At 51.6% G+C, this 13741-nt stretch overlaps 1 protein-coding gene across 9 annotated transcripts in view; it reads left to right on the top strand.

Annotated features, from left to right (window-relative positions):
• LOC116789429 (rhophilin-1-like) overlaps positions 1–11921 on the top strand; it is a 146441-nt gene extending 134520 nt beyond the window's left edge. For 4 of the 9 annotated variants that reach the window (XM_032693322.1, XM_032693262.1, XM_032693285.1 and 1 more), the window contains 6 exons: positions 2628–2747; positions 6487–6681; positions 6944–7020; positions 8122–8268; positions 9929–10087; positions 11505–11699. In XM_032693322.1, the coding sequence (XP_032549213.1) occupies positions 2628–2747; positions 6487–6681; positions 6944–7020; positions 8122–8268; positions 9929–10087; positions 11505–11699 (893 nt within the window). Of the gene's footprint in view, positions 1–2627; positions 2748–6486; positions 6682–6943; positions 7021–8121; positions 8269–9928; positions 10088–11504 lie in introns of all 9 variants that reach the window. The other 5 variants (XM_032693330.1, XM_032693295.1, XM_032693269.1 and 2 more) reach the window with 3 other exon arrangements.
• Positions 11922–13741: the final 1820 nt, after the last annotated feature.

The raw sequence follows: 13741 nt of genomic DNA, 5'->3' as shown, positions 1-13741 counted from the left end.
TCTGAGGAGATGGATCCAAATCCTGGAGGTTTTCTGATGCTCTGAGGGGATGGATCCAAATCCTGGAGGGTTTGGGATGCTCTGAGCTGTGAATCTTCTTCATCCACTCAGCAATTCCTGCCCAGGGCAGATTTCCTCCCCATTTCTGGTTTCCACAGGGAAAAATCCTCCTAAAAAAAAGGAGCAAAAAGGTGCTGTAGGGATGTCACCTGCTGTAGGGATGTCCCCTGCTGTCCCCTTTGGGGCTGAGGGGCTAAATAGGGGGTCACTTGCCTGCTGACCACAGCAGTGTCCTCAGCCCACCATCCTTTGAGGCAGCTCATGTTGGAGGCTCCCAAAATTAAAAATAACCCCCAAAATATCTTGAATTTCCCATGGTGCCAGGAGAAGTGGGGTTGGCACCAGAGATGAATGAGCTGGGCTTGCACACTTTCAGGATGATACAAAGGCCAGAATCCCTGCTGTCCTGAAGTTCATGGGAGCTTGGCCATGGAATTCTCTCCCAGCGGAACCACCCATTGCTCCCCAAGTATCACATGCCATTTCCATGGATTTTCCCAGCCCTGGTGCCAGGAGAAGCGGGGTTGGCACCAGAGATGAATGATCAGAGCTTGCACACTTCGAAGGTGATACCAAGGCCAGAGTTCCTGCTATCCTGAAGTTCATGGGAGCTTGGCCATGGAATTCTCTCCCAGCAGAACCACCCATTGCTCCTCAGGCATCACTTCTGGGGAGCTCTTTTTGGGCCTGTTGTCACCTGCACTGCTCAGCTCGTGGCTGGTGCCAGGGCTGATGCTGGGGAATTCAGTTCCCAAGCTCATGGCTGGATGTCCCAGGAGCCTCAGGGAGGGTGGCTGTGCCAGGCTGGTGCATCTCCATGGAATCTCTGGGAGTTGGGATGCAGGATGTGCCTCGTCATCTCCATCTGTGCCGTCGCCAACACCCTGGAAGCGATTTTGGGTCCGGCAGAAGATCCGGGGGTGGGCAGCAGATGGGCACGGTGACCTTTGGTGCCACCCCGTCTCCTGGTGGGTGGCTGAGGAGGCTTTTTGAGGCCTGTCTGCCAAAACTGGTGCTGCCAGACTGTCCTGGCACCCTCCCCCGCTCCGGAGCCTGCCCCAAAATCCTCTTCCCAGGATTGGGCCGTGTGGGTGTTGCAGAAGGATTGATCAGGGAGACAGGAGAGAGTGGAGCAGCTTAAAGGCAGAAGCAGGAGAGGATGATGATGGAGATGGGTTTGGGTGGGGATACAAAGGACAGGGAAAAACCTTTCCCCCAAAAATTTGGGAGCTGTTTGGCGTCCTGGTAAATTTAAGGTATCGAGGTAAGCAGAAATCTGCAGGAAACGCCTGATTTGGGGAAATTTTTTTTGCCTGCTCTTGGGATCTGCCTCTCCCGGACCTCCCTGTCACAATAACAACTCTTTTGCTTCTGTAACCAGCTGGCAACAAACTCCTTACTCTGCAGATTAATCCCTCAGGGAATGCTGACATGGCAAGAGCTGGCACGGGCAGAACTCCCAGCCCTGGAGCTGCCACTTCCCAACCCTCTGGATGCCGATGCCAGGCTGCTCACCAGGCTTTTGGGATCTTCTGTTTGGCCCAACAAAGCTCCCTGGAATTTTCTGGGTTGCTTTTTTATCACACTCTGTGCCTAGGGAAGGAGGCCCCTGAGAGCCAGAGGGGATTAGGAACAGCTTTGGCTGGAAAATCGGAGTTTAAAGAGCCTAGTGTGGGGCTTGGAGAGCCTGGGAGAGCTGCATCCATGTCCATTTCTCCATGGAAAAACCCCTTGGTTGCACTGGGAGCTCTCTGCCTGTGCAGGGTTCCCTGGCACAGCAGGGAGGGCTCAGCTCCCTAATTAATGAATTAATTACACTTTAATCAGCCTGTTCTGAGTGACAGGCTGGGAGAGCTGGGGGTGTTCACATGGAGAAGGGAAGGCTCCAGGGAGATCTGAGAGCCAATTCCAGGGCCTAAAAGGGGCTCCAGGAAAGCTGAAGAGGGACTTGGGACAAGGGATGGAGGGACAGCACACAGGGAATTGCTTCCCACTGCCAGAGGGTTAGATGGGATATTGGGAAGGAATTCTTGGCTGGGAGGGTGGTGAGGGGCTGGAATGGAATTCCCGGAGAAGCTGTGGCTGCCCCATCCCTGGAAGTGTCCAAGGCCAGGTTGGATTGACCTGGGCTAGTGGAAGGTGTCCCTGCCCGTGGCAGGAGGTGGCACTGGATGATCTTCCAGGTCCCTTCCAAGCCAAACCATTCCATCATTCTCTGGTTGGTCTCCACCTCCAGGTGGGGAAAACCAAGGGCTCCCTATTTCCCATCTGCTTCCATATGGGAGCAAAGGAAGGAGGGAGGCAAAAGAGCCGGATATTGTGCTGTGCCCAGCACAAATCCTGCCCTTCATTCCAAATCCTGGTGGAGTTTTGACTGGGATAACTCATCCCTGTGCCCATCAGTGATGTCTTGGTTGTCCCAGGCTTTGTCTGGGCAAGAGGAAGGTGGTGCTGAAGTTATTGGGGCCACCTGAACATGGATGTGGCTTCCTGATCCCCACTGCCAGAGGGTTCTGAGTGGCCCTGACCTCTCTCTAAGCCCGTTCCCACCCTTCTCCTTCCCACAGTGCCCTCGGAATCTGAGCTCCCAGAGCAGGAGAAGGCTTTCATGCAGTTCCATGTCACCATGCCAGAGGGACCATCGCTCCGTGTCCTGCTGCAGGATCCCGAGGAGAGGAGGAAGCTGGGTGAGCACATCTTTGGGGACAGAGGTCATTTAGGATTGCTGTCCACAAAGGGATGGGATGGAATTTTGGGGGGATCTCTCCGTGCAAAGACACTTTTTGGGGGGATTTCTTGGCAAACAGACTCTCCTGGGAGGGCAGGAAAACATCACAATCTCCTTTAGGGTGTTGAGGACCAACTCGTGGTGCCTTCACCAACCTGACCAGCTGTGTCTGGCAGTGAAAATTCCAGGTGTTCTGAGCCAGGAGACATCACCATCATGGAGAAATCCATGTGGACATGGAGATCCTGGAAGCTCCTGGGCTTGGGCTTGGGCTTGGCTTGGCAGTAAAACCTCCAGGTGTTCTGAGCCAGGTGACATCACCCTCATGGAGAAATCCATAGGGACACGGAGGTCCTTGATTTGGGCTTGGCTTGACTTGGCTTGACAGTAAAACCTCCAGGTGTTCTGAACCCAGTGATATTACCCAATGTCTCATGGAGAAATCCATAGGACATGGAGATCCTGGAAGCTCCTGGTCTTGGGCTTGGCTTGGCAGTAAAACCTCCAGGTGTTCTGAGCCAGGTGACATCACCCTCCTGGAGAAATCCATAGGGACACAGAGATCCTGGAAGCTCCTGGGCCTGGGCTTGGGCTTGGCTCGATAACAAGGCACAGCAGATGCTTCAGGGGGTGGCATTTTTAGCTGCAGCAAAAAGCTTGGGAGATAAGAACCTCCTCCCATGTGGATTTTCAGCTCCAGGGGGGAAAACAGAACGTTGCTTATTCAGCTGAAGTCGTGTTTTGGCAGCTCCTCAAGCAAGCTCAGCACCCTCATTTTGAGGTGTCACCTCCTGGGGCTCTTCCCCCTCCTTGCAACACGTGGGAAAGGAGACAGTTCCCACCAGGAATGAGTTGGGCAAAGTCCTCTCGGCTCCTCAGCCGGGTTTCAGTGGGGATGGGAGGTGGAGAACCTCCAAAATGAACCCCAAAGTCAGTGTTGTGGTGACACCACCCCAACACCCGTTTGTACCACATTCCAGCTCTTCCTGATTTTCCTGTGGGGAATGAGTTCTGCTCAGTGTCAGCTGGGGGAAAATCGATGTGCAACAACAACCTCAGCTTGGTTTTGGTTTAAAAAGGAAGGGAAGAAACCCAGAGAGGGTGTGAATTCCCCATTCCTGGAAGTGTCCAAGGTCGGGTTGGACGGGACTTGGAGCAACCTGGTCTGTGGAAGGTGTTCCTGCCCTTGGCAGGGGGTTGGAATGAGATGATCTTGAAGGTCCCTTCCAACCCAAATTGTTCTATGGTTTTGAACTGGTGGCATTAAAATCATCTCCTTGGGAGAATATTTATTCCCCTCTTCCCTTGTCTCCTGATCTTATAAGGTTGTGTTTTATCAGACATATTATATTCCATCATCTTTAGTAGAGTGGAGCCAAAAGCTTGCACAACTTCCAAGGCCAACCTCTATTCATATATTTTTCTATCCCTTATATTCTCCTATCCCTTATATTCTCCTATCCCTTATATTCTCCTATCCCTTATATTCTCCTATCCCTTATATTCTCCTATCCCTTATATTCTCCTATCCCTTATATTCTCCTATCCCTTATATTCTCCTATCCCTTATATTCTCCTATCCCTTATATTCTCCTATCCCTTATATTCTCCTATCCCTTATATTCTCCTATCCCTTATATTCTCCTATCCCTTATATTCTCCTATCCCTTATATTCTCCTATCCCTTATATTCTCCTATCCCTTATATTCTCCTATCCCTTATATTCTCCTATCCCTTATATTCTCCTATCCCTTATATTCTCCTATCCCTTATATTCTCCTATCCCTTATATTCTCCTATCCCTTATATTCTCCTATCCCTTATATTCTCCTATCCCTTATATTCTCCTATCCCTTATATTCTCCTATCCCTTATATTCTCCTATCCCTTATATTCTCCTATCCCTTATATTCTCCTATCCCTTAGATTCCTCTGTTCCTCATATTCCTCTGTTCCTCTTGGTTATTATTATTATAATTGTTTTAAATTTTATTTTATTATTTTTAATTCTTACTTTAATTCTTATTTTTATTATTTTATGCAGTGATAGGACATGAGGGAATGGCTTTAAGCTGAAGGAGGGTACATTTAGACTGGATATTAGGAAGAAATTCTTCTTCCCTGTCCAGCCCGGAGAAAAGGCTCTGGGGAGACCTTGGAGCCCCTTCCAGTGCCTAAAGGGGCTCCAGGAGAGCTGGAGAGGGACCTGGGACAAGGGGTGGAGGGACAGCACACAGGGAATGGCTTCCCAGGGTTAGATGGGATATTGGGAAGGAATTCTTGGCTGGGAGGGTGGTGAGAGGCTGGAATGGAATTCCCAGAGAAGCTGTGGCTGCCCCATCCCTGGAAGTGTCCAAGGCCAGGTTGGATCAACCTGGGCTAGTGGAAGATGTCCCTGCCCACGGCAGAGGATTGGAACTGGATGATCTTTCTGCTCACTTCCAACCCAACCCATTCCTTGACTCCATGATTATTATTATCCCCCATAATTCCACAGTTGTTCCTCGCTGCCATCGGGTGCTTTGCTAAAATAGAACTGATGCCGTTGCTACCGATTTTTTTGCTGGGGAGTCTCCTCCTCTCTGTTTTCCATCCGACCCCAAAACATTCCCTGAGTTAGAACTTGCACAGGCTGCGTTTCTCCGGAGCCTGGAGCAAAGTCGATCCTTGGATCTTCTCCCTGGATTCTGTTGCCCCCCTGTGTCCGGAGCCTGGAGCAAAGCCAATCCTTGGATCCTCTCCCTGGATTTTGTTGCCCCGTGTGTCCGGAGCCTGGAGCAAAGCCGATCCTTGGATCCTCTCCCTGGATTCTGTTGCCCCCGTGTGTCCGGAGTCTGAAACGGTTTCCAGGCCCACGTGTTTCCAAGCGACGCGTACGCACCCGGAGAGAGCTTTTTTTGGGAGTTTAGCCTTGGAAACGGGTGCCTTGGTTGCAGTCTGTGGCAGAGGAGATGTTTGCTCTGATATCCGTGGGTTACCATGATTTCAGCTCCTCTGGCTGTTTTCCCACCGCGTCCTTTTCCCGAGGAGGGTCAAAACCTGTGGAAGGCAAGTGGGGAGGAGGAGCAAAGAGGTGATGAAGAGGATGGAGAGAGGACGTGCAGGGCGAGGACAAGGCTTGGCTTAGCCTGGAAAACAGGGAGAACCGCTGCATCTTCCCAAAGGCTGAGCAGGAGGACGGGGCCGGGTCGTTCTCCACGTTCCCGCTCCTGGACCCGCAGGGCGAGGACAAGGCTTGGCTTAGCCTGGAAAACAGGGAGAGTTGTTGCACCTTCCCCAAAGGCTGTTCCAGGAGGATGGGGCTGGGTTGTTCTCCACCTTCCCAGCTCCCAGGGGAGGCAAGGCACGGAGAGAAGTTAATTTGCAGGAGGAGATTGAGGTTAAGCTTTAGGAGGGACTTCGGGGGCGGCACGACGCCGGTTTTCAGGAACATCTGCCGGCTCCGGCGCCGGGGGAGCCAAGTAGGTCACCCTTCAAGGTCCCTTCCCAGCCCTCCATGGAGGGCTCGAGCTGAGGGGCTGGGAACGACCCCATTTAGAGCACCCAGCGGGCTGGGAACGTGACTGGGCTGTCCCTGAGTCACTCAGGGTGTCACAGCCCGGGGAAGCTGCTCCCCATCCGTAGGCAGCGGGAACGGCGCCGGAACCGCTCCGCTCCCGACCAACCGAGATCCCTCTGCTCCCTCCCTCCCTGGCAGGCAAAGCTCACCTGAAAAAAGCCATCATGAAGCACGAGGAGGCCATGAGGATCCACGGGTTGTGCAAGATCCTCAGGAAGATGGACATCCTGCAGGAGGTCCTGTCCTTCGCCCACAAACGCTCCCTGAGCAAATACTCGGAGATCGACCACGAGGAGGATTTCTTCGAGACGGGAGATGCCCCAGACATCCACCGTGAGTGGGGTGGGGGGTTTTTTTGGGGGTGGTGCATCTGGGGAGGGGGTTTCGGGGGTTTTTCCTCGGGTGGGGAAGCTCCACAGTGAGTTCATGGCGTGGCAGGGGGGGTTCTTTAAATTCATGTCCAACCCTGACCATTCCAGTATTCTCTGCTGCCTGAGCAGGTTCTGGTTCTTATGGGTCCCACCTTGGAAGATGTGGAGGTAGAAATTGCCTCCACAACCCCCCTGAGGTCACCCCCCTGTGTGTTTTTTCTCAGCCAAAACCCACCAGAAGCCTGAGATCAAACCCCCCAACTTCTCCCAGGTGAAGGTGACTGACCTCTTCCACAGGCTGGTAGGTCCAGCTCCGGGATAAAGGATATCCCAAGGGAGCAGACATTCCCTCCTCCTCCTCCCCTGCATGCTCTGCTTTGCCTGCTTTCCTTCCTCCCCCAGCCTCTTCTCCCTCTGCCAGGCAGCTTTCCAAGGAGGATGAGCCGCCTCCTCACAGGCAGGAGGAGAGTTGGGAGGGCACAGATCTGGCTCTGCAAGACCTAAATGGGTCACAGAACTCCTATGGGAGCTGGCACGGGCATTTTGGGGGGAGGTTGACCCAAGGGAGCCCCCAGAGGAAGGTTTTTGTGGGGCAGGAGGCAGCAGGAAAATCCCACTGGAGCTTTATCCCGATCCTTTTAGGTTTGTGGGGTCTTGGGGAACAGGACTGGGGTTCAGGGCTGAGCTTTGGGGTTTCTGTGGGGTCTGGCTGTGCTGTCACTGGGCACTCAAAGGAGAGATTGTCTCTGCTCTTGGAGAGCTCCAGGGCAGGCAGGGATATTCTGCTCCTGTGGGAATGGGAAAGAATAAAAAAACCCAGGAAAACAGGAAAGATTTGAGGGGAAACAGACCCTGAAGAGGTGACGTGGACCACCACTCACACCCTCCTCTGTGTGGGTGGGTTTGGCCCAAGGAAACCTTGAGAGGAATGTTTGTGGGGCAGGAGGCAGCAGGAAAATCCCACTGAAGCTTTATCCCAATCCTTTTAGGTTTGTGTGGTCTTGAGAAACAGGACTGGGGTTCAGGGCTGAGCTTTGGGGTTTCTGTGGGGTCTGGCTCTGCTGTCATTGGGCAATGTCAAGGAGACATTGAACATCTCTGCCCTTGAACAGATCCTGTGGGAATGGAAAAGTAGGAGAAAAAAAAGGAAAAGAGATAAGATTTGGAGGGAAACAGCCCCTGAAGAGATGACCTGGACCACCCCCAGCATCTCCCAGAGCCAGACAGTGATAAAACCCCTCAACCTCCCTCATCCCACCTTGGATGATGGGGGTTTTTTCCCTGCAAAACATGGAATTTCTTCCCCTGCCCCCTCTCCATCCCTGGAATTCCAAGGCTGCATATCCTCGGGGGAGTTGTTCCTACACCAAGAGGTGCTTTCCATGTTTTCTGCCTCACCCAGGGACCCCTGTCAGTCTTCTCTGCCAAAAACAAGTGGTATCCAGCCAGGAGAGTCCACCTGAGGAGGGGAGAGAATGGATTTGGGTTCACCCTGAGAGGAGACTCCCCCGTCCTCATCGCCGGCGTCATCCCGGGGGGCTGCGCTGCCGTGAGTATCCCAGCTTCCCAGTATTCCCAGGCTGGAATTGAGGGGTTTTTTGAGGGGTACCAGGTGGTTTTAGAACTTCATTGGTGAGCTCAAGTGGAGACTCATCCCTGCCACATTCCAGCCTGTATTCCTGGGAGACTGATTATCCCAGGTTCCTGCTATTCCCATGCTGAAATTGAGGGTTTTTTTGAGGCATACCAGGTGGTTTTAGGTCTTAGAAGTGCATTGGTGAACTCATCCCTGCAGGATCCCAGCCTGGATTCTTGGAGGGCTGCTCTACCGTTAGTATTCCAGCTTCCCGCTATTCCCATGCTGGAATTGAGGTGTTTTGAGGGATACCAGGTGGTTTTAGGTCTTGGTGAGCTCAGGTGGAGACTCACCCCTGCAGGATCCCAGCCTGGGGGTTGCAGGTGGGTGTCAGGGAACAACTGAGATGAATTTTTAGGGAAAAACAGGGAGGTTTGCTCAGATTTTAACTGCTGGCTGCCCACCCAGCTACCTTGTCCCTCATTTTGGGATGTGAGGATGGAGGGAACAGGATGGCAAGTCTGCAAAACAGGTTGTCTCACTGAACACTCACCATGGGGGCTTTGTGGGGGTGGGAGGGGCAACTTTTTATCCAGCAGATCCCAGAGAATCCTGATGGGATGCCCAAAAGGTCTCCCAACTCCCTCAGCATCCACCAGCCATCCAGAGGCTGGAATCTCTGTAACAGTACAGGATCTTACCAGCAGGATCACATCTCTTTTTGGGAGACCAAAATCTTCTCCAAGACCATTTATGGTCCATATCAGGACCAAAGTTGTGTCCCTTCTTCAACCTGGAGAAAGGAAGGCTCCAGGGAGACCTTGGAGCCCCTTCCAGTGCCTGAAGGGGCTCCAGGAGAGCTGGAGAGGGAATTTGGACAAGGGATGGAGGAACAGGACAAGGGGGAATGGCTTCAAACTGAAATATGGGAGCTTTAGATGGGATTTTGGGAAGGAACTCCTGTCTAGGATATTGGGAAGGAATTCCTGTCTGGGACGGTGGTAAGGACCTGGAATGGATTTCCAGAGAAGCTGTGGCTTCCCCATCCCTGGAAGTGCTCCAGGCCATGTTTGACAGGGCTCAGGGAAGGTGTCCCTTCCCACGGAACAAGGTGGTCTTTAAGGTCCCTTCCAAGCCATTCCAGGGTTCCATGATGCTCCACGAGCTCCAAGACCTCTGTGTTCCCTGTTTCCCTGCAGGCAACCAGGCTGAAGGAGGGGGATTACATCGTCTCAGTCAATGGCAAGGACTGCAGGTGGTCAGGAAGGCTCCAGGGAGACCTTGGAGCCCCTTCCAGTGCCTAAAGGGGCTCCAAGAGAGCTGAAGGGGGAATTTGGATGAGGGATGGAGAGACAGGACAAGGGGGCATGGCTTCAAACTGAAATATGGGAGCTTTAGATGGGATATTGGGAAGGAATTCCTGTCTGTGAGGGTGGTGAGGGCCTGGAATGGCTTTCCAGAGAAGCTGTGGCTGGCCCATCCCTGGAAGTTCTCCGGGCCACATTGGACAGCGCTCAGGGAAGGTGTCCCTTCCCATGGAATGAGATGGCCTTTGATATCCCTTCCAAGCCATTCCAGGGTTCCATGATGCTCCACGAGCTCCAAGACCTCCGTGTTCCCTGTTTCCCTGCAGGCAGCCGGGCTGAAGGAGGGGGATTACATCGTCTCAGTCAATGGCAAGGACTGCAGGTGGGCCAAGCACGCCGAGGTCGTGCAGCTCCTCAAGAGCACCGGCGACGAGGGCGTCGACATCGGGGTCATCACCCTGCACGGCTCCCAGGCCCCCAGGGCTGTAAGTCACCTCCCAGACCTTGGGAATTCCCCACTGCTGTGGGAGATGACACCTTAGAAGATTTAATTTAATTTAAGTTAATTCAAATTCATTAATAATTCTCTGGGTCGGTTTTGAGTCTCAAAAGGCAAAAATCGCTCCTTTGTCACGGCGCCGAATATTACGATAGTCAGGTTCTAATGGCAATATTCAAGTTCTAATGACAATATTCGGGTTATAATGGCAATAATTGGGTTCAACTTACAAGATTCAGGTCCTAATGGCAATTATTTAGCTTCTAATGGTAACATTTGGGTTCTAATGGCAATTATTCAGGGTCTAATGACAATGTTCAAGTTCTAATGACAATACTCAGGTTCTAATGACAATACTCAGGTTCTAATGACAATACTCAGGTTTTAATGACAATACTCAGGTTCTAATGACAATACTCAGGTTCTAATGACAATACTCAGGTTCTAATGACAATTACTCAGGTTCTAATGACAATTACTCAGGTTCTAATGACAGTTACTCAGGTTCTAATGACAATTACTCAGGATCTAATGACAATTACTCAGGTTCTAATGACAATTACTCAGGTTCTAATGACAATTACTCAGGTTCTAATGACAATTATTCAGGATCTAATGACAATTATTCAGGATCTAATGACAATTATTCAGGATCTAATGACAATTATTCAGGATCTAATGATGATGTTCAAGTTCTAAGGACAATATTCAGCTTCTAAGGACAATATTCAGCTTCTAAGGACAATATTCAGCTTCTAAGGACAATATTCAGCTTCTAAGGACAATATTCAGCTTCTAAGGACAATTAAGCAGGGTCTAATGACAATGTTCAAATCCTAATGACAGTATTCTGGTTCTAAGGACAATATTCACATTCTAATGGCAATATGCCGGTTCTAATGACAATATTCAGGTTCTAATGCCAACATTCAGGTTCTAATGACAATATTTAGACCTTCCCTCATCTGTCCCACCCACTTCCAAAACCATCCCTCCCACAGCAGTGCCCTCGGCACACCCCTGGATTTGAGCCAGAGGTCCTAAAAAGCCCATCTCTTCATCTTCTCTTCCTCTTCCTCATCTCCTCTGGCACATCATCCCACCTTCTGAAAGGGTTTCAAGGCTCCTGGGTGACTTTGAGTGGTTTTTATCGAGTGTTGTGGCTCTTTCTCAGCACGTTTTCACCTTTCCCCCTCCAGACTGAGGAGGGGACACAACTGTCAGGTCCAGGCTGAAATTCTTAACCAGGAATGACAAACAGCATTTTTAGAAATCTTGTGCAAAGGTACCAGTGAGATAAAGGTATTAAAAAGCTGCACTAAAACTTCTCTAAGGCCGATTTTACAGCCGCAGGAACCGTGGGTGTTCCCCTGGCTCTCACTCCTCTCTCCCTCCTTCCCAAGCAGGTGGACAAGAAGGTGGCAGGGATGTCCTCGGGGATGCTGAAGAGCAACAAGGAGAACAGCAGGAAGAGCCTGATGAACAGCAAGAGCCCCAGCACGCTGCTGGTGTGGAGCAAGAAGAGCAAGCGCAGCAAGAAGAGCACCTACAGCGGCGTCCCCTTCACTGCCGTGGGGGACAACGAGGCCATGTACTGAGGGGCTCACCGGGCTCTCCTGTGTCCCTCCAGCTCCAGGACTGGCTGTCTGGGAAGCCTTGGAAGCACCAGTGGCCTGGCTGGGCTGTGCCGGTGTCGGGGCTGCCAGGACCCCCCGTCTGGGGGACGGATCCTCTTGGAAAAGGACTCCTCCATCTCCCAGCTCTGGACTCCTCCATGTCCCAGCTCATCCCTCCTCAGCGAAACAATGGGAAAACCCTGATTTAGTCGTGGTTTTTAATCATTTTTTTGTTGCTCTTCAGGGGTTGGGGGGAGCTTTGGTCTGAGCAGGGGCTGGTTGTGTTACCTGCTCAGTGCGAGGAGCCACCAGACCCAGCCCTCAACCATTAAAGGAAAAGCTGTGACCTCCTTTAGCATCTCCTGCGCTTTCTCTGCAAGGTAGAAGATGACACCACTGCCAGAGAGCTGCTGGCACAGCTGAATCCTTCAGCAGCTCCCCCTGGGACTCCCCTTTTTCAGGAGAGGGGACCCCATGGGCATCAACGACTCGCGGTGACCCCATCAAGGGGTCACAGCACCGGCTTGTGCATCCACCCCTTAGAGATCTCCCAGTGAAACGGGGTAAAATTAGGATGGTTTGACCATTTTTAGTGCTTTTTTTTTGGGGGGTGGTATTTTTTTGTTGTTGTTTTTTAAATGAACCCCCCAGGTTGGCTCAGCAAATCCAGCCCCAGCTGCACATTCAGCTTCTTTGGAAGAAAAGGGAAAGACTTACCATTTGTTGTCTGGCTTTTTTTTTTTATTTTTAATCAGAAGAGGTGGATTGGCCTAAATATTCCCTGAGTAGATTAATAGCTGAGAGCCTTGGGTTGTTGGTGGTTGTTTTTTTTTTCCTCCTCCTGGCAGGAGATTAAAATTCCGGCAGATAACTCCTCCAGATTATTAAACTACTAAATTTCTGCTGCTATTGGATCTTGCACACGTTGCTAATACCCTCACACTGTGCTGTCAGCACTCCAACCCCGGGGCTGATGCATCCATGCATCTTGCTAATTGTACTGGGAATGCCGGGAGGCTCCGAATCCGCGCTCGGATCCGTCGCCAAAATTTCCTCTTCGGCCCCTTCCTGCCTCGGGTGTTATTTTTCCTAAGGGCTTAAAGAGCTCTGTCTGGTCTTCAGGGCTTGGATGATCTTGGTAGGTATAAAATACCCTTCAGAGAGAGGTTGTGGTTGTATTTTTGTACTTTGGAAGTTGGGAGGAATTTTGGGGTTCAGGAAGAGAACGTGGCGGGGGGGGTGTTGCCACGGCACCTCCCCGGGGTTGGGACTTCTTCTGGGTGGCTCAATCCCCATTTGCCAAGCTCCTAGCCCTTTATTTAAGGAAAACTTAAAGGAACAAGGCCAGATTGAGCAGAGCTTAAGGAGAACTTCAAGGAGCAAGGCTGGGTTGGATGGGGCTTGGAACAACCTGCTCTGGTGGAAGGTACCCCTGCCCGCGGCGGGGTTGGAATGAGATGGTCTTTAAAGCCCTTCCCAGCCCATCCTATGATTCTGGGAACTAAAGGAGTGTTTGTAGCTCTGTGGTGTTGACCAAGAGACCTCTCCACAGGCTGAGGCATCACCCACGTGGATCATGGATCCACCACGGGGCCATCTGGCGCAGTCGCACTTCCCACGTCATCCTCCTGGCTTCCCAGCGTGGGAGTGCCGAGGAAGGGAGGAGGGTCATGGAAAAGGCCACCTTGCCCTTCAAACATCCTGGCAAAGCTCCTCAAAGCTTCCCACGCTCCTCAACATGCTGCAGGCACGGATGTCTCCGAGCTGGAGATGGATTTATCTGGGAGAAGCCATCACGTTCCCACTCCCACCACCCAACTGAGCCAAGGGGTTGTGTGGTGGGAGTCGGATCATTTCCCAAACTCTGGGGGTTTATGTTGTTTTGTTTTTTTTAATTTGTACATGGATTCTCACCTTTTATGGATTAAAAAGCACTGATTCAAAGCCACTTCGCAAAGTTTTTTTGGGGAGCTCCAGATGGACTCGGCGCACAAGCCGTGGTCAACCTTCCAAACGGTTGAATT

Source organism: Chiroxiphia lanceolata, chromosome 1, assembly GCF_009829145.1.
Source record: "Chiroxiphia lanceolata isolate bChiLan1 chromosome 1, bChiLan1.pri, whole genome shotgun sequence".
Taxonomy (NCBI): domain Eukaryota; kingdom Metazoa; phylum Chordata; class Aves; order Passeriformes; family Pipridae; genus Chiroxiphia; species Chiroxiphia lanceolata.
The sequence above is the reverse complement of the archived record's forward strand: the minus strand, read 5'-3'. Positions and strand labels throughout refer to the sequence as shown.